This window comes from Pithys albifrons, chromosome 5 (assembly GCF_047495875.1).
Source record: "Pithys albifrons albifrons isolate INPA30051 chromosome 5, PitAlb_v1, whole genome shotgun sequence".
In the NCBI taxonomy this organism is placed as follows: Eukaryota; Metazoa; Chordata; class Aves; order Passeriformes; family Thamnophilidae; genus Pithys; species Pithys albifrons.
Window position 1 is genome coordinate 64,659,700 of NC_092462.1, and position 18,497 is coordinate 64,678,196.

General features: G+C 37.9%; 1 protein-coding gene across 5 annotated transcripts in view; it reads left to right on the top strand.

Annotated features, from left to right (window-relative positions):
- Nucleotides 1-18,497, top strand: part of SORCS2 (sortilin related VPS10 domain containing receptor 2) — a 553,207-nt gene that overhangs the window by 459,004 nt on the left and 75,706 nt on the right. For all 5 annotated transcript variants that reach the window (XM_071556850.1, XM_071556852.1, XM_071556851.1 and 2 more), the window contains exons 9-11: nt 7,686-7,865; nt 14,025-14,171; nt 15,528-15,630. In XM_071556850.1, the coding sequence (XP_071412951.1) occupies nt 7,686-7,865; nt 14,025-14,171; nt 15,528-15,630 (430 nt within the window). The remainder of the gene's footprint in view (nt 1-7,685; nt 7,866-14,024; nt 14,172-15,527; nt 15,631-18,497) is intronic.

Below are 18,497 nucleotides of genomic sequence, written 5' to 3' on the forward strand. Positions count from 1 at the left end.
ACATGTCATAGCTCTGTATGTGTACAGAGAGCAGAGGTGTTGGGGGACATCTGATGAACAGAATTCAGGTATTTTTTTAAGCTTTTTTTCTGTGCTGTTGAAAGATTCATTTTTTTATTATGATTATTATTTTTATCATAGTGTGTTTGATACTGACATTGCATGGAATCACACAGCTGTCTCCTGCATTTGGCAGGAGTCAGGAACCAGCTGCTGCCAGGCAGTGTGGTACCAAAGGCTGGTGAGGCCAAATTAAAGGTTGCTTCTATGCTCCCCAGATCAGAAAAGGAATTTTTAAATTGTTGTTTTAAAAAATTAATTGTTATGGGGTTTTTTTTATTTTTTTACTGTATTCTAACATTGCTTGTTCTGTGCTGTTAAAACTAGATCAGAATTAAGTAACTTATAGGAAGGCAGTACCAAAATCAAGCCAAGAGCAGCACAATTGCATTTCTGTGTCAAGTTAGCTGGGTAGGCATGCAGGAGTGTTCTGGGGAGAGCAAGTAATCCCTCTTGGGCTGTTTGCATCCTGGAGCAGGGGTTCAGCTGCCACTGTTGGGAGAGCAAGTCTGTCCAGGGGCACAGGCTGAAGCCACATCCAGAGTGTCACCACAGTTGTACTGCACAAATGCTCCTGCAGCTCAGATTGCCCTTCCTTTGAGCAGTGTAGTGTGGAGAGGGCAGAGTACATTGGTTCTGGTCCTTATTCAGGATTTTGAGTCATACTGTAATGTGGGTAACAATAAAACTGGGAGTTTAAGCAAAAAATAATTGTTAACAAAATTCCTGACTAAACCAAGGAATCTGCTACAAATTGTGGTAGTTTTACTGTTTCAGTTTGGAAGAGCTGAATTATTCCGAGTTCCCTTTCTACCTCTGTTAAATAAACTCCTTTGATAGTCATCTTTTATGAAGGAGATACAAGGCATTCATTGATTCTGCATTTGTTCATGTCAGCTACAATATCTTAGTGATGCAAGAGCTCTACTGTCGGTTGTATCCTATTGCAGTTCGGAAAATTTAGTTTTGAAAAGATAGGGTGTGGGAAAAGCTTCTCTCATCTGTTTTGATTTCTGTATGTATTTTCAATCTTGTCAAATAGGCAATAATGTAAATTTTTTCAGGTAACCAAGATAAAAGGGAGTATAAGGAGAAAAATGACCAAAACTAAAAGAAGTAAAAAAAATCCTATTTTGTTAGAAATAGGTTAAAGTCTCTAATTTATTCATGGTAATACGAATCTCCTATACGTGCCTTTTATCAGATCCACCTATTCTTTTTATTTGATTATCACCTAGTCACCTTAAAACAGGCTCACATCTTCCTTGACTCAGTCTGAGATACACATCACTGTTTTAACCACAGGCTTACTTCCAAACTTCAGTGTATCATTTAATAAGAAATAAGATTACTCTTAAATGGGTCCATTCCTTAGCAGCAGAAATGGTGGAAGAGATTCCTATTGGCCTTTTGTCAGCCAGGTTCTCTTGAGGATTTGGTGCATGGTGGTTGGATTGTAAACTATTGAGGCTATGACAGTGCATTTAGTAAAGCTCTTTACTCTCCCAATAATTCTTCTTCCACTTGGGAAGCCCCTCCTCTCTCTCTGCCACTCACCACCTTGGGCGGCTCTGGTTGAGCTTGTTCCTGTGTGCCAAGCAGAGGAGCAGCTTGCAGCTGCAGCAGGGCTACTTTTCCATTCTTGTGGAAGTCCATTGGAATGGCTGTTGAACAAAGAATTAAGGGGGAACACCCCAGAAATGCAGGTGTCAGTGGCATTTGGTGCAGGAGAAGTATTCCTTTCCCAGGGAATATCATGGCAGTAGCCAGTGATCCTGAGCTGTAGCAGTTGTGTGGCTCCCTGGTTGTACAAATCCATCCTAAGTGGATTCAAGGAACTGTTATTTTCTTCACAGTGCAACTTTTTATTGATTTCTCTCCTTGCTCTCTTTTACTTGGCCAGGCAAAGAAGATTAGGAGGATTATCTTTGGGATATGTGCCATACAGTTACCTTGATTGTGCTTGAGAGATTACAGGGGTATAAATGTGGTACATCTGGAGGTCAGGGCTGAGACTACCCAGCCTTGAGTGCTTACATCTGCTGCACTTCTGATGCATTTACTCCTTACAATTCTCTGTTTAATTCATCACTTGCTTCATGTTAATGTTTTGCTCAACCACAGCAGTAAAAGATTGCAGAGGGGCAAAATTCTGACATTGGAATGAAAATCGGAAGATTTTGAAAACAAAAATGTTGAGGTTCTTTTTTATTTGCCTTATTGACTGAAGCACCACAGTCCTGCCTGTGTAGCATTATACTGCCTGTGCTGAACCTGGCCTGTGTTTTCACTTAATGATATTTTCTTTGTCATCAGCACATTTTAGACAAAGGAGCACTGTCTTGCTACACAATCCTTTTTATCTTTTATATTCTTCTGTCCTTAGTCTGTAATTGAAGTTATTTGTGTCATAGGGTTTCTTATCACAGTAATATGGTAAAACATACTGAGCATTTCTTGAATATAAAATTCAGTAAAGTATTTGCAAACTCATAGGTTGGTCTGTTACTAAATGGAGATGATATGGGACTGTATACAATGAAAACAAATAATTTCTCTTCCCTTCCTCTTTTAAAATTCTTTCCTTCCTCTCTCCTATGCACAACTGCCCCAAAACCCAACTCCACTAACTGCTTAATAGTTTGGGGCTTCTTGACTGACTTTTGATTGGGTTTTTTTTCAGCCCTTAGTGAAAACAGGCTTGACTTCATAAAAAACAGATAATTTTGGAAAGACTGATCATGTTGCTATCTCTATGCTGAAAGTAAAGAAATTACTTTCAAGCAGTTTAGGTGTTTTCAAGAAGTATTTGATCGTGTCTCTACTTGCTGGAAGAGTTCTTGGATGCTTGTTCTGCAGGTCATGGATGAACAGGCACAGTTCTTTCAGTGCTGTGTGTACACCCTCAGACTCATTTACAGACCAGGTCTATCCCTGTGATAGAAAGTTTCTTTCTTTAAAGTGGTGCTCATCTTTTGTCACAAGTTGGCCTTATGTGTATGTCTAATTATTTTCACTATTAATTTGAAACTGTCTTTGTTTGTTAATTATGTTTTCTGCTACTGATGTCAGGTACAAACATAGCAGTTTACAAGTTCCTGAGAGAGCAGGAGTGATATGACCTGTCATCAGATGCCTTGTTTAATCATGCCAGTGTTTAATATGCAGTCTTTGATCACTTTCAGGATTCATTTAACATTTTTTGTAGAATAGGAATTCTGTTTCAATGAATCTCCAGCTGTTCTTAAGTCTAATTCCATTATAAGGTTGAAATAGTTATTTGTCTGGAAAATGTTTACTTTCTTTAACATAGTTAGGAAATTATAGTTCTCAAATTAAAAACTAAAAACACAACCAGCAACAAACCTAAAAACCTCACCTCAAACAAACAAATAAATCCTCAAAAACAAAACCCAAAATCCTGTCTTTTAATGATATTTCTAATTGTGTGTGTAACATTTCAAGTAATCTCAATAAGGTATGGTTTTATTTCTCTCCCTTTTCCCCAGATCATAGACATGCAGATCTTGAAAGGTCCTTTTTCAAAACAAGGTCATCTGCCTATACCAATCCTGAAAAATATTTTCCTGATCTGTTTTTAACAATATCCGAGGAGGAAAATTATGTAATTTATCCTCATTGTGTATGACCAGGCCCTGCTGTAGAAGAGTATTCAGGTGTCCAACCTACATCTCCTTAGCTGGTATTTAACCCCAAGTAGGGTTAGAAGACGTTTAATCCCGTTTTCCTTGGGGTGACTGTTTACCATATTCAAAGTCCATTTTCCATCTATCTCATCCAGCCATACGGAAATGACTGTGGGCTTGATTGGATAGTGGATTTTAGAGCACCTTGCAGCATTCTTTGCTAGCATCTATAGACAGACTTATCTCTGGCCCTTAGTTGTCCACTGCCTTGGACTTATGAGTAGTTGCACAGACTTTTAGTGATAAACATACAGATTTCTGTGCTCAATGTGGTACAGTATCACCCAGTGAAGTGAGAAGGATGAAGGAAACACTGTGACAAAGGAATTTGCAAACTACAGTGAACAAGAGGTACCATAGCAAACAGAACAGAGATATCTCATGGGGGCTTAAAGATTAAAAAAAAAAGAAGTTTTGGACAATACAGCTATTAGCATCTCAGAACTGTGCAAAAGCTTACAACCTAAGAAGAGGAGACAAAGTAAATGGAGAATACTGGTATTTGGGAATCACAATTGCTGATACCAAATGGTGAGCTTTGCAAAAATAAAAAGAGAGAAAAGTGAAAATGGCAAGAGCATGGGTAGTTGGGTCAGCAAGACATGGAACAGAGCAGGCATGGCAGGCTCGATAGGGCAAAAGTAAAGTAGTAGAGATGAGAGAAGGGATGTCCATAAAGGAAAGAACATGCCATAGAGAAAACAGCATGGCTCTATGGTAAATCAGGGAAAATATTCTACCTTGGGACATCTGGAAGGGCATGGACTCTCATTTGAACATGGAAATTAAAGGAAAGCACAAGAGCTCAAATACTGAATGTAATAGCTATACAGCCTGGAGATAAACAAAAATCTGAATAGAGACACTAAGGAATGTTACAAATCCTGAAGGTGCCTAACATCAGTAAAGAAGGTCTTTATAAATGAATTTGAATAAATTGTGTGTGAATAGCATAATTATAGAAAAATTAGATGATCAGTGGGACTTTGAGTAGCTGGCAGAATGTGGAGAGAGAAAGCAGGAGGTCCAGCAAGAAGGCAATTGCAGTAGTCCAAGCGTGAAATCATAAAAGAATAAATGCTTTCCTTATAGAATCTGCTGAGGTTACAGCCTGAGGTTGTATCTGTGTCCATGAATTAGATAAAGTAATAAAAACTTGCATTCCCTCCATCAAGATATTTCTTTTTTTTTCCTCAGATGTCCTTTCTAGTTAACTCTTCAGTGACCAAGTTCTGTCTAGCAATATTTTCTGACTCCCATCTTCATGTGCTTCTCATCTGTTCTATTCAGTGGGTAACTGGGATGAAGGGTTGGACTTGGACAGTGACAACTCATCCCCTGTATTTGTCAATAAATTTCTTCTTCTTTTTAAATTCACTTTTCAGTATAGGAATAGTACAAGACTGACGTGGCAATTTAGCTTTGTTTTAGCTTCATTTTCAGCAGTCTGTGTTATCCAGGATTTTGAAACATAAATTTAAGAATTGGGCATGAAATTTGCAGTTTTTCTTACACTGAAAATTACTTTTCCCAGAGGATTATGTCAGAAAGTGCTGAGCAGGATTGTTGCAAGGTAGTATAACTGAAGGACTGCCTTGCTTCTTGAGGGAGGAGAAATCACTGTGAAAGGAAAGTAACTGTAAGGCTGAACTGGAAATCTGAAAGTGTAAATTCTGAATGGAAGGAGCAAAGTTCAAGGCAGTGAAAGGGCAATTTCACTTGCTAAACCCAGGATCTATTAAGCTCTTGCCTCAGCAAAGTTGGGATCCAGCAGCATGAACGGACAAACCTCTTTACTGGTAACAGTGACTGCCAAGAGAAAAGTGAACCCTCATTTGCTGCAGCAAACTGCCGCAATCCAACCCCTCTGTTCTTCACCTGACTCCACTGTGTGCCCAAAATTAATCTTCCTGTCCTTGTGCACTGCACGTTTTGGCTCTTTGCACGTTGCTTCTGATGGCTCAGCTGCTCCTACCTCACCCTGTGTAGGAGAGGCACAGCTGTGCCTGTCCCCAGCTCTCACCTCTGCCACTTGTGCAGCCAGTGCCACCCCACTATGGAAAACATGGGGTGGGAAAGCACTGGGACATGGAAAGCACCTTGCCTATGTTCCCTGGAGTTTTGCCTTTGTCTGTGGTGGCACTGTATAAATGTTTCATCATGACTATGTAGATGATAATTTTCCTGAAAGATCCTGACTTCACAGATCAGGGGTTTTCTAGAGGTTTTCACATAAAAACAAAGCAAAAAACCCCTTGTTTCTTTATTCTTTCTGACTCAGCTTCACTTCCATCCTTATTATTGGATAGCCATGGGAACTGTCCTTATGCTCCAAAAGGAGAGATGAATTTAGTATTAAATGTGTGTAATATGGGCTACTAAGCTTCATGTTGCCCTGGTCTAAGACAGGAGATGAAATGTTCTGTACATTTAAGAGGCTTTTTAAAGAACCTTTTGGGAACAGTTGCTGTGTTTTGCTGGCAGTTCTGCCAGACTCTCTGAGTAATTTTTGAGTACAAGTTAAAAGAGAACTACTCATGGGATGTTAGACAAAAATCTACTTTAGAACACAGTTCAACATGAAAGTCATTGAAAACAGCATTGAAATGTCATTGATAGAAAACTTCACTTACATTCTTTTGTGTTGAGATGTGTCACATATGCAAAAGCCCCTAAAATTTAACTAAATTATTAGTATGTAGTAACTATCTTCTGTCCATATTAAAAATCTTCCCATTGTATTATTTTACTTCTATTCATGCCTTTTTTTATCTAAGTGCCTTAATCACATCATGCATGTTTCCTAAAGCATCACTGCCATGCTTTGCTGAGTGTTCAGTGTTGCTCTGTTACTCACATTTTCTTCAGTCTGACTGGATTCTCAAGAATTTAGTTTGTTTCTCACTTATACAAAGTTGTTTTCTTGCTTTATTTGTTGTGCTTTTTTCAGACAATTCACCCCAAACTCGTACTCTCTTAATATTCACTCCATTGCCTTAGTATTTTTACAGTAATAAGGTGACCAGAACTGGGTACTGTATCCCACCTAAGTACTAAGGTCATAAAGAGTTTACAAGGTTTCAGTCTCTGTGACTAAGTGTAATTTCTTGTGTAGTACCAACATCTGCCCTTGTGCTGCAACATCATGTTGCAAACTCATGTCCCTTTATTCTGTTTGCTAAGCTTAGTTCAATGTTGCTACTTCCTTATTTATTTCTTCTGCTTAATATTAGTGTTAAATTATTTTTCCCAGCTGTGCATTTTTTTTTGTCTGAGATGGTTGGAGTGAAGAAGCTGGGAAAACTGAAAACAAGCTGTTGCACTATCCATGCCTGAAATCCTTGGAAAAGGAATGCAGAATATTGACTCTCATGTTACTATTGTTGAATATTTAACTGGTTCTGTATACATACACAGATAAATTACTGTTATGTACTGTAATACACCTGAGCTGTGTGCATGCTATGTGCTACTTCCTATGTGTAACTGCTGTAAATTATATCTGATCCTCTTTGTATTATGCTATTTTTCACCTAGTTCTTATTTCTCTAGGTACCTGAGGATTATTTGATAGATTAACTTTTTGACTGTTGTTTCAGTCATTCACTTCTTTTTTCCTTTCCTTTTTCCCTTCTTTTCAAGAAGTCATTACCCACTAAAGTCAAAGCAGATCCCACCTTTAGCACATTTACTATTTTGGTGTTCACTAAGCATGTTTGCCCTGCAGTCAAAAGTCAGTGAGGAACCACCTTGGAGCAGTGGGATACAGAATGTCAATTAGTATTGTGTTAGGAGATTATTGTTATTAAACATTTAGATGTTTCCTGTCTCCCCCGATATTAATCTCTCCTGGCCAACTATTGTTTGTAAAATAGACGATGGAAACATTAAGTAATTTTGCATCTTATTTTCCTACAGGATTTACAGATAATCAGCACAGATGAAAACCAGGTGTTTGTGGCTGTTCAGGAGTGGTACCAGACAGACACATACAACCTGTACCAGTCTGACCCACAAGGTGTTTACTACTCTATCCTGCTGGAGAATGTCCGGAGCACAAAGCAGCCAGAAGAGAATGTCCTCATAGATATTCTGGAGGTAGATCTTTATCTCTCCCATTGTATGTAGTCTGTGTGGAGGGTTTTTTCATTAGTATTTCTATTATGAACATTATTAATTTTAAATTAACATATTTTCACCATTATATTTAATGTAAAACATATAGGATTTCTTTCTTATTGATAGCACATTTTTACTGCTTATGTTTCCCTCTTGACCTACTACTGTATTGTGTAGTCTAAGAACTAGATTCTTGAGATGGGGTTCCATGGATGTGCAAATCCAAAATAGGTTTTTTTGAGATATTGAGAAATGAAGTCAGCAGCACAATTAATTAGTGAAGTCAGAAGTTATACAGCTGCCTATGTACACCTTTTTTCTTCTAAGTGACTCAGTGATGCATTTCCTGATTTAGAGCAGGACATCCTTTAGCAAGTAGTGTTCTAAATAGTAATACCATGAACTTTGTGCTAGGTTGTTTCAGCTCTGAAATGTGAAGAACCAGCAAAATTAGATATTGGGCAACAAATCCACTTTCTTTCAGTAGCTGTATTATGCCAGCAGCATTTTCTGTGAGACGAACTGTTCTGTAAATAAATTTATCTTGTATTTTAACATCAGTGAAATTGACTAAATGAGACTAAAGAATATAATGTTTTGGAAGTGTACCACAGAGTGTTATCAATTCCATTCCTGCTGATGGAATGGAAGTCCAGTGTCATGTATTTCAATGTAATAAGGTTTACATTTGCTCTGGTTCTGTTCTATCTTGTAGCACATCGGACTGGACATTAGAGTATTAAACTAATGGAACTTTGGGCTGACACAGTTTGTCTCTTGTTATGCTCTAATCTGCCTGGTGTTTATCTAAAAAAACCAAAAACCAACAAACAAAAAACCCAACTCATGTTCTTTGCCAAAGATTTGTAGTGGTTCTGCATACAAGGCAGGCACTGACAGAGCTGTTAAATAGCTGTAATTAGACTCTTCTTGGCTGGGTCAGGTGATAGTGCTTTTTCCCTCCTTATCTCCTCTATCTTTCTTTAGCTTTTTCTTTCTAAATGTCTGTAGTAAAACAAAAAGGTTTCTCATTACCAATGATTATTTTCTAGACTCTACCTTTTTAGAAATGAGGCTTCCTAATGAGTGAAGCTACACATGGTATGTAGCCACATTCCCACAGGGTGATTTATTGACAGCATTAGTTTGTAGCCTTTTCCTCCTGCGCACTCCTGTGGGGTGCAAAGCTAAAAGACAGCCAGGTGCAATCTCTACTCCTTGCATCACCTGTAACATACAATTTCAGACAAGTTATATGGAAATGCTACCCCTGGCTGTCCCTTTGTCTACAAGAGTTATTAACTTAATTCAGTTACACTGATTATTTCATAATTTTCAATTGTTACTGAAGGCATATTAGATAATGTGATCACAGATTATTGTGTGTGCTGGATCAGTTTGTAGGGTTACATTAAAAAGATAATGTATACATGATAAAGAGTAATTGAAGGAGCCACAATGGAGCCATACAATTAAATTTTTTGAACTGTTTTTGAAATAGAGTTGCATTGTGGGAGAACACTTTTATTTGCTTACAGTAAGAAAGTCCACGGCTTCCAGATAGCTTGTATGATAAATAATTAGTGTTCATTTTGTTTACTAGAATATAATCAAGTACTCATAATGTATGGGCATCTTGGGTTGAGCTGGCAAAATGCCAACTGCCCAATATAGAGTGTCAGAGCTTCCTTCCCCCACCAAGAAAAGGGAGGACCAAAACTGGAAACTCAAAACAGGTTTAAACTTAAGGTAAATTAAAAGAAAACTACAATGTAACACACACACGCAAGTTAAAATAACAAAAAATAACTCCTTACTTCCTATCCAACGCAAATCCCACCATTCTAGCTACAAATCACTCCAGAGAACTCAATCCCCCGAGGGACAGACTCAAGCAGAGAGAAAGACTAAGAACAAACATTTTACTTCCCTAGGATAAGATGGTGGTAAACTGGTGGTGGGCCTGGGCCTCCTGGGACAGCACAGTACATCTTTCTCAGATGAGAAGCCAGGAGGGAACTGAGAAACTCCTCCTATTCTACTGTATTTATATCTCAGTTTGTGTCATCTGGAATGAAATATTTCTTTGGTTGCTTAAGTCAGGTGATGCTTGTCCCCTCTAATCTACATCAGATTATTGCAGCCTACAAAAATTAAAATTTACATCTAGGCCTAACTAAAACTACCACAATGGGTTATTTACCCTATATAAAATGGCTAGTAAATAGAACACATGTTGCAGCCCTTCAGGATGGGGTTTTTTCTGGTCTATTCAGTTTTCCTTCTGGGCATTTTAATGTAAGTATCCCATCTAGGGAAGAGGAATCTTCAGTGCAGCACAGAGACAATCCTCCACCAGTGTATAAGTCACCTTAAAATTTGCACTGTTCGTCTTCATTATCTCCCCTGGCCCCACTTCATCCTTTACTTGTACATCTGCTATAAAGTCTTTAATAGGTGTCTGTCTATCTGTACTCTTTTTTTTTTCACCATATTTTTTTTTATATTGCATGTGTGAAAAGGCAATAATTCCCAAATTCTTGTTTGAAAAAGGGAAGAAAAAGAAAGTTTAAGTATTCATTGACTGTCCAAAAGGAGCACACCCTTGAAATATGTGACTGTATACAAGGTACATGTCCTGGAAATTGTATCCAGTGCTACCAGTGTGAACTAGTCACAAAATTGACATAAGAATATTTGCAGAATGGGCATACTGGTGTATACTTCTAGATTGGGTTCTTGATGTGACTCCTCATATAGGTAAGAGCTACACAAGTTGCAGTACACATTCCTCATGCTTTTTCTTCCCCAAACAATAAATAGTATGTATTAAAGTTTTAATCACATATATTATATAGCAGTAGTTTCCATATTAAAGGCAGTTAAATGCCTCCCTGACATCTGATCCCATCAGATCTCGGAAGCTCAGCAGGGTCAGCCCCGGATTAGTACTTGGATGGGAGACCTCCTGGGAAATGCCGGGTGCTGTAGGTTCTAGTCCTGAGGACTTCACTGGCACTGTCCAAGCTCACTCGGCCGTGGCAGATGAACCTCAGGACTTAAACGGTGGGGCCAGTTCTGTGCACGCTGAGCCTCACCTAAAATCCACTGCGCAGGCTGGAAGGGCACACCCATGTGGGGACAGCCCTTCCCAAATCTGCGTTCGCGAAGCCAAGCCACACACTCAGTTTCCATATTTCAGTAACAGCTGCTCATAAACACTGTGGGGCCATCTGAACCGTGCTTCTTGCTACCAACTAGTACAGAATATTGTTTGGCTTTAAAATCAGAAATGTAACAATCAGCAATTAATGTGTCACAGCAGAAAACCTGCTCAGAAAATACGTTTATAAGGTAAAAGTTGCTTTTCTAAGATGACTGGGGAATAACCCCTGAACAGTTGCAGAAAACAGATGCTCTGAGAGCTAAGCTAAAAGTCCAAAGAAAATCAGTGGAAAAGTGCTTTTGAATTTCCTTCATTTCCTCTGTCTTGAACAGCTACTGGACTGTTCATCAGAGTAACTGAGCACTGCACAGTATTGAAATGTCTTCTTTTCCATAACATCTTGTTATTAATGAGAATCTTTTCCCTTCTTGATAGCAAGACACGAGCTTCCAATTTTAGACTGGGGACCTGAGTCAGGGAGTAGAAAGTACAGAAGAATGTGGGTGCATTTGCATCACAGTCTAATGCAGAAGGTAAATTTGACATAAAGCATTTGCAGTATTTACAGAAAGAGTCAGGCATGTATTTACATAGGCCACAGGACAAATGAAATAAAAAACCCTACAACAGGGAAGGGGTGTTTAATGGCAATTTTTTACACACCATAATTTTATATTAGTTTTGTGGGTTTTTTTAGACTATTGGACCACTCTGAACATCATACTTCTGAACTTGTTCCAAATATAGATGCCTGAGAACTATTTATTTATTCAAGGAGATTTTATGCCTTTTATTCAAAATACAACTGCTGTGAAGTGCTGGTCAGCTTTTATCTTTTGAAGCAGCAGTGAGAGAAGTTAACTGAGTCCTTGGAAGAAATGTTTTCATAACCTTTTAATGTTTGATAGATTCAAACATGTCCCATATTCTAGAGAGTAGAAGTTACCCTCGAGCTTGGTTAGCTCAGAGATGGAAGTGAGAATGAAGAAAGATTTTAGCCTGACTCCCATTTGATGAATTCATGGAATGGTTAAATATTCATTAAACAAGGATAAGGGGGAAAAAGAGAGAGAGGAAAAAAATTATTCATGGTGCAGCACTGTTTCGCCACTCACAAATGAAGAGGGAAACATCAGTTGCAAACCCTGATCTAATTATTGTTTAAATATTTAATATTATGTTCACTGGAGGAAAATTTTACCCCAAGTCTGCCTTTTCACGTAAATGTTTGAACTGCCAGGCTTTTTATGGCTGTGCTGTCTCTCAAAGTTAAAATATGTAAAATAGTCCCAGCAAGATGAAAATGCTGTGAAAGTCAAGGAAGCAGGTTCCTCATTTCTTCCTTTCTTTACCTTTTCTCACCTGCACTGCTAAGTAGTTGACTTTTATGGTATCTTTGACTTGGAGGTGGTTCTGAAGTCCCAGCATCTTGGATAAGTAAAATAGATAAGCCAACCACATATGCATGGGGTTTAAGGAAGAGCTCATAAGACAGCAGGATATTAAAATGTCTATACAGAATTTTGTTACATAAACTTAAATATATTTCCAAGTTCTGAGCTGTTACAATAACCAGCAGAACATTTGTATTCTCGGTAGGTTTGGATCAGTTCCAATATTTATAAACAGTGAGTATCAAATCTGTTGCCTGATGGTTGGACTGCCTTCTCTTCACCCTGAATGCAGACTTCTGTTAAATGGAGTTCATAACTGGTAGTTGGAAAAAAAAGAAAAAAGTAAATATTTAGAATAAAAAATGAAAGTTCAGGAATGCATCATGTCATCAAGAAGCAAATATTCCTGATCATTAAACTTGCTGGCTGTCTCGTGCATTTATTTGTAATGAATGCTTCAGTTTTGTTAAGTGTCAGTACCCAATGAGATTAGGAAGCTGTACTGTGCTGGAAATGGTATATGAGTTGAGACAGATATATAGAGAGATATATAGATATATAGATATATATTCCAGAATTTTTAAAAAATTCAAGAAGTCTCATAAGCAATCACAAGGGAAGCAAGAGCACTCTTAAAGAAACCTTCATTTTTAATACAAGATCTTCTCTCGCACCCTTGGGTGGAATATGTGTTAATACGTTAATAATGTAAATGTAGGGCTATAACTAAACATATTAAGGTGCAACTACTGTCAGGTTGCTTCTAAAAATTATCCCCATTAACTTTGACATGTTGAGTTGTAATAATTTTCTAATACAATTTGCTTTGAAATAAAATAATAGCTCAAGAGAAGAGGAAGTCTGTAAATTTTTTTATTTGTTGTTTTTGTTTGTTGTTTTTTTTTCCCCAGGAGTTTAACAGGTAAAGGTAAATTTATGAAGGCAGACTGAGTATGGAAGCATTTCATATGCTTCAGAGGTTGATTCAGCCCTCAATGTTTCTTCCTCAGATGATCTGCCTGTATTTCCTACAAAAGAAAATGTGCTTCCTAATTCAGTGTTATTTTCAAGGACATGATACTGTATTTTGTTGCTGTAACCTATTTGTGTGCTGTTTATATGATGTGGGTGAGAGGACTTCAGTGTAAAAGTCAGGTGGCTGTTAAAAATTGCTTACATCATTTGTAGAATAGAATTTTAGAGAAATCCATATTTTACAAAAATGCAGAGCTGTAATTTTAACAGTAAGGCCATAGTATAATTTTTGTATTTTGCTGTACAGACTACATGTAATTTGATTAGCCTTCTGACATTGAGAGAACTGCATACCCTTTTTAAATACATTTCAAAATAGAAATCGGTTTGTAATTGTCCTCCCCTCCCCCCTTTCTCCCTTTCCTCTTATCTTTTTGCCTTCCTTATATTTTTTAAGGTATCAGTCACTTTCTATTCAGTTTCCAGGAGAAACTACCTGAGATACACAGTTCAGAGCCAGAAAAGAGTAGCTAATCAGGGATAATCCTTTTGGAAAAAAGTTGTGTATGTGCTGGATGTTAACTTCTCTCCTGTATGCTTCAGGTCAGAGGTGTAAAAGGAGTCTTTTTGGCCAACCAGAAAATTGATGGGAAAGTTACAACTCTGATAACCTACAACAAAGGCCGTGACTGGGATTTTCTAAACCCTCCAGACACTGATATGAATGGCAAACCGACAAACTGCAAACCTGTAAGTGGCTCTTTTTGGTCTATCTTCTCTATAAAGTATACAAGAGTTATCTGTGTGGTAGGATGTGCAGTAGTTCCAACAGCTTGAGAGTTTCATGTTGAGTTTACCAGCCAAACCAGTAGGCAAATCTGCTGGCATTGCATGAGCTATGGTTTCATAGGCTCTCAGTCCAGTCATCTTGTAGAGTGAGTAGTCAGGGCTCTTTGTTGCACTGCATTTCTTATTCTAAATTACTTTGACACAAAGAGGACATTTTTTCCTGTGTATCAACCACACAACCCAGTTCAGAATGATCATGACAATAGTCATTTGTGTCTGGATATAAGGATCACATGAGTCAAATAGAGATTACCAATACTGTTTCTAATTCCATAATTCATATTTTTGTTTCATATTAAACCAAGGTAACCCTTGGCTCCCTGTTGAAGGGAAGTCCTTGCTGTTGCTTGAAAATAAATACCAGAGTAAGCTGCACGGAAAAGTCCTTTCTTTTTGTATGATGTTCTTTCTGTTTGTTTAGATGTCCCAGCTACCCATAGTGTTTTGTTATTTGCAAGGTTGTACTGCAAACCTCATATTTTTCTCACTGACTCTCTGCTCCTGGGAGCTCAAAGCTCTGCATTTGAGTGGGCAAAATAACTGCTTGTAGTCCTGCCACTGCCAGAGCTTTGTTCCCTCTCCACGTAGCAGAAGTGGAGTGCTGGAGCTGCTGCTTTCCACTTGAAGAGTTCATGATTGTGCTACAAGATTTAAGCCTGCAGGGCTTGATTCAGATGAGTCTGAGGCAAGTGGCAAGATCACACTGGCAGCAGCTCCCAGGCAGTGTTGGAGCCACTCCTGGTAAAGCTCATACTCAGAATTCCTATGAACAATATGACCTTTGAGTGCCACTGCAAAAAGGGCAAGAAGCACTAAGTTGCTTATCTAGGAGAGATGATGTGTCCAAAAGTCATTAAGCTGTTTTTCATAACCTTTTTTTTACTAAAATATACATTTCAGTTCAAACATCATTTTACTGGATACTTGGGACCAACGAAAATGCGATATTTGTTGCTGTTAGCATTTTTAAGCAATTATTCTGTCAGAAGCAGGGGGTATAAAATAATTTCACACTTCGAATTTGGGAATCTTTTTGTTGAGACAGTGGCACACTACACAGACATCACCAGAGATTCTTCTTAGAAAGTGAAGGTTGGTATTTCAGGCTGGAATTTGGCTCCATGGAAAACAGCCATTCTTTTTGTCTGTGAAGACATACATTGCTGAAGCTCCTCTCTGTCTGGCCTTTTGTTATTATAGGAGCATAACTGTTAGCCCTCGTTTTTAAAACCTGTTGTCTTCTTCTTCCCCCCTAAGCCTGATTGCTACCTTCACCTTCACCTCCGCTGGGCAGACAATCCCTACGTGTCAGGAACAGTCCACACAAAGGACACTGCACCAGGGCTCATAATGGGGGCAGGTAAGCACATGATGTTATTTTTTAAAAGCTGAAATGTGTCAGTGGTTCTTTGTAGATAAAGTCTTTTGGTTTATAGGAATACCATGCTACAAGCATTGCCAAAATAAGGCTCTCCTGCAGAATAATCCTTTATGGAATCTCTTGATCAAACAATTTAAAAAATGTTAATTGATGTCCCAGGGCTGTGTCTTCTCAGGCAGATCTATGACAGATTCCTGGACGCATTATGATTTGCTGTGCTGTCTAGTACTTCCTTCCCCATTAGTGCAGTGTGGAGGTGTGATGGTGCTAAAGGACATGTTCTGCATTCTTTTTCTCTGGAAGTGACGCGTAGAGTCTCCAGCATCACAAATAGCCCAGAAAAACTGATGTAAATGGTGGCCAAGCCTTTGTTCTTTAAGCCTAGATACAGATGATTTGCCTTGTAATTTTTATTTATTCCTCTTTGCCTAAAGAGAGATGAATTGAAAGAGGCAAATGTGTCTGTGTTGGGAACAATGCTGGTTGTGGCTTCTCCATTGCAATATACATATGGAGTCATGTCACTGTGAAGTGGCATTTAGTGGAAGGAATTTCATTGCAGTGTCGAGTACTCACCATGAAAAATATCCACATAACTCGGTTTTACTTTGTATCCTAATGATCCATCTATTAATTTTATTTCTTCTTCTGTTTCTTTGTTTCAAAATTATTGAATTGTTAACTGTTGTGATTTTTTTAACTTGCATTATTTTATTCTCATGTTATGGAAATACAGACATGTAGTGCTTCTCTTTTCATAAAACTCTATCTGTTTTTAATTAATAATGGCTTCTGCTTTATTTCACACTATATCTTATGAACAGTTTATTAAATTGAAAATCTCCTGAGAATGTCAAGGTGAGCATATTTGGTGTTTCCAGAGAATTATAGCTGCCAGTACTTCCCTATAACTGAAGGTTTCAAGTTTCTCCTTAGTATAAAGGGAGTTTAAAGTATTTTGCTGGAGACAGACCTGCCTGGTGAAATGCTGCTATATATTTATTGATACAAATGAGATTATGAATTTATAGAGTGCCCTTGTGAACAGATTTCTAATATGTGTTCAGTTCACATTTTATGAATTCAAATGCTTCAAAAATACCTTTCATTTCAGGTGTCTTCTTTTTACATAAACATACTCTAAATGTAGATTCTTAATTTTAGCCTCATCATATTGTGCCTAAATGTCTTCCAGTAGCAACTTGAGCAATAACATTTAATTAACTAGTTGATTTTTCCTATTTGGTTTTTCTTTCTTGCACTTTCATCTGATATGTTGAACTGATACTTGTTGAGATCTTGGGTTGTTCTCTTTTGCCTGGGGTTTAGAAAGGGTTTTCAAGTGCACTGTTCTCTGAGGTGATATTAGGTAGGGCAGGTTGAGAAGAGTATTTTACCCTTAATTCCTTTGTAGAATGCGGTGAATTTTTATCACTGTGACATTCTTACTATGCCAGGTAGGCAAACTTGCCAACAGCTTTCCTCAACATGGTTGTGAGGGAGTTAAGTTCATTAAGAACTGAACTACTGTGTTCAATCTGACTTGGTTATGGAGCAACCTATAATGTAATGAGAATGGCAATGTGGCACCCTTACTCAAAACAGCTGGCTAAAAGCCTGGGAGGGATGGTGTGAAAGTGGGAAAAATTTGTCCAAGGGTAGTGCAATGCATTCTTTTTCTCAAAGAAGGTCATGTAGATCCAAAAGAGAAGGGACTTATTTTGGAGCCTTAAAAATCTTGTAAAGCAACTGCATACCCTTGCATCCCCGAACAGATGACCTGAACCAACTCTGATTTTGACTTGCATTTACATTATTTGAATGCTCAGTTCATCTGGATTCAGTGCATATGTGCAGTCTTATCTGGCAAACCTGATATCATTGTAAACTTACATTTCTTATCAGAAATACTTTGCATACAGTGAGCTTGAATTTCCTTTGGCCTGATCCTTGAAACTGATAATCCTATGCAAATAAACAGAAGTACTATGTTCTTAGCACATACAGAAATCAGATTATTTGGGCCACATCACACACTATCGGAATTTTACTGCGAGATTTAGAGAGAGATCATCTTCTGGAAATGACTGAAGGTGATAAAGATCTGCGAATGTCAGTTGATCACAGCATGCTCAGGAACCATCAGTGCCTTGTGCTGTAAAAAGGGAAATGCATTCTGAGGGTGAAGTAGGTAAATAATTGCCAAAGGAGAGAGGAAAATATTAATACTTTGTCAAAATACTGTACAGTGACCTGATTACTAAGAATGTGTATAATTCTGATAATCAATTTTCAGGACCAGTGAGCAGGTGCTAAGAAAGCCTAGTTGGCAGTTGATGGAAATGGAGAATATTTACAAGAACCCCATTAGCTGAGAAAAATAAAGGACAATAAAGAATAGGGTTTTTTCCTGAAAGTGTAACCATGGAGTTAGAAACAACTGATGCAAACAAGTGGATGAGAACTAGAAATACGGATTCTAACCATAAGAATCCTGCAGTTCATGCTCTCAATTATAGCAGTGTAGCTATCAATCAGAAGAAAAGAATTCTGTTAACATGGAATTTGGCTTCTTTCTAGGAAGCTTATGCAATACAGCTGCTTGTGCTAATGGAAAAGCTAACCTGTGACTTAAGGACAGTTTTGATACTGTGCTTGAAAATCAGCGCTCAGAGACTACTGAATATTATTTTAATTAAAAAAATTAATTGTGAACAGCATTAACACCTAGACCATTTGGGAAAATACTGTAATAGGATGTTAAAATTGCATCTTATTAAGCTCATATTTACAAATAAAAATTCCACTCCATTAAAGTTGCATAAATAGTTCTCAGAAATGCATAT